This window comes from Alligator sinensis, unplaced genomic scaffold, assembly GCF_000455745.1.
Source record: "Alligator sinensis unplaced genomic scaffold, ASM45574v1 scaffold128_1, whole genome shotgun sequence".
Taxonomy (NCBI): Eukaryota; Metazoa; Chordata; order Crocodylia; family Alligatoridae; genus Alligator; species Alligator sinensis.
Genome location: NW_005842968.1, coordinates 469,543 through 470,495, shown reverse-complemented (window position 1 = coordinate 470,495; position 953 = coordinate 469,543). Strand labels below are relative to the sequence as shown.

At 62.7% G+C, this 953-nt stretch overlaps 1 protein-coding gene across 1 annotated transcript in view; it reads right to left on the bottom strand.

Annotated features, from left to right (window-relative positions):
- Positions 1–916, bottom strand: part of LOC102386468 (meiotic recombination protein REC8 homolog) — a 2,729-nt gene extending 1,813 nt beyond the window's left edge. The window contains exons 1-2 of the mRNA XM_006036540.1: positions 911–916; positions 674–812 (exon numbers count right to left, since the gene is read on the bottom strand). Of these exons, the coding sequence (XP_006036602.1) occupies positions 674–812; positions 911–916 (145 nt within the window). The remainder of the gene's footprint in view (positions 1–673; positions 813–910) is intronic.
- Between the last annotated feature and the right edge of the window lie 37 nt (positions 917–953).

Here is a 953-nt window from a genome sequence, read left to right as displayed (position 1 = left end):
CTATGGGGGGCACTGGGGAGCCAAGGCAGAGTCGGAGGGCACAGGGCCAGGGGTCTTGGTGGGGCGAGGGGAGGGATGTGGGGCCAGATTTTGGAGAGCGGGATTTGCTCTGAGGCCATCAGGAGGTCAAGGGCAGGGTCAGAGGCACAGGATCACATGTCAGTGTGGAATCAGAGGGCATATGGCCACAGAAGGGTCAAAGGGCATGAGGTACTCATCAGGACAAGGCCAGAGGGCACAAATCTGGATGCAGTCCAGGGGACAGGGTTGGGGCAGTGTGGTAAAGGCCAAGGATCAGGGAGCAGCATTTGCCTAGCTGGGGGCCAGAGAGCGGGGGGGTCTGTCTCCACTCTAGAATTATTTGGGGTCACAGGGGGCTGACCTTTGCCCCATAGGGTGCCCCCCTTCTCCCCACCACCTCAGTGCTACCAGCCCTGTAATGGGCTGTAAAGGTGCTGAGGGGGTTATCCCCACTGTTCCCCCGCAGCCCAGCTGAGCTAATCTGTAGTAGGCACACATGCATGGGTGCAGGAGGTGGGGGGGGGGGCACTGAAGCGACGAGGGGTCCCCCAAGAGAGGTTGGGGGGCACCAGAGATAGCAGGGGTCTCCAAGGAGGCTGGGGGGGGGTACTGAGAGTAACAAGGGGTCCCAAGGAGAGTAGGGGGCACTGACCAATCAGGTAGTGGCACTGGCGGCTGTAGACGCACACCACGCCATACTGTAGCTGGGCTGACAGGTAGAGCGAGAAGCGGGGCCGGGGCGCTCCAGGCACTGGGGGCGGCACCTGCACCAGCACAAACGCCAGGATCTCCTGGCTGCCATGGACAGAGGGAGGGGGGTCAACACCGGTGTCAGCCCAGACCCATCACCCTATGCAGCCCTCCCAGGCAGAAGCCCCACACCCCCCACCAGCATCCTCTCAGCCCCTCGCCATCCCTCCCCACTGCTTCCA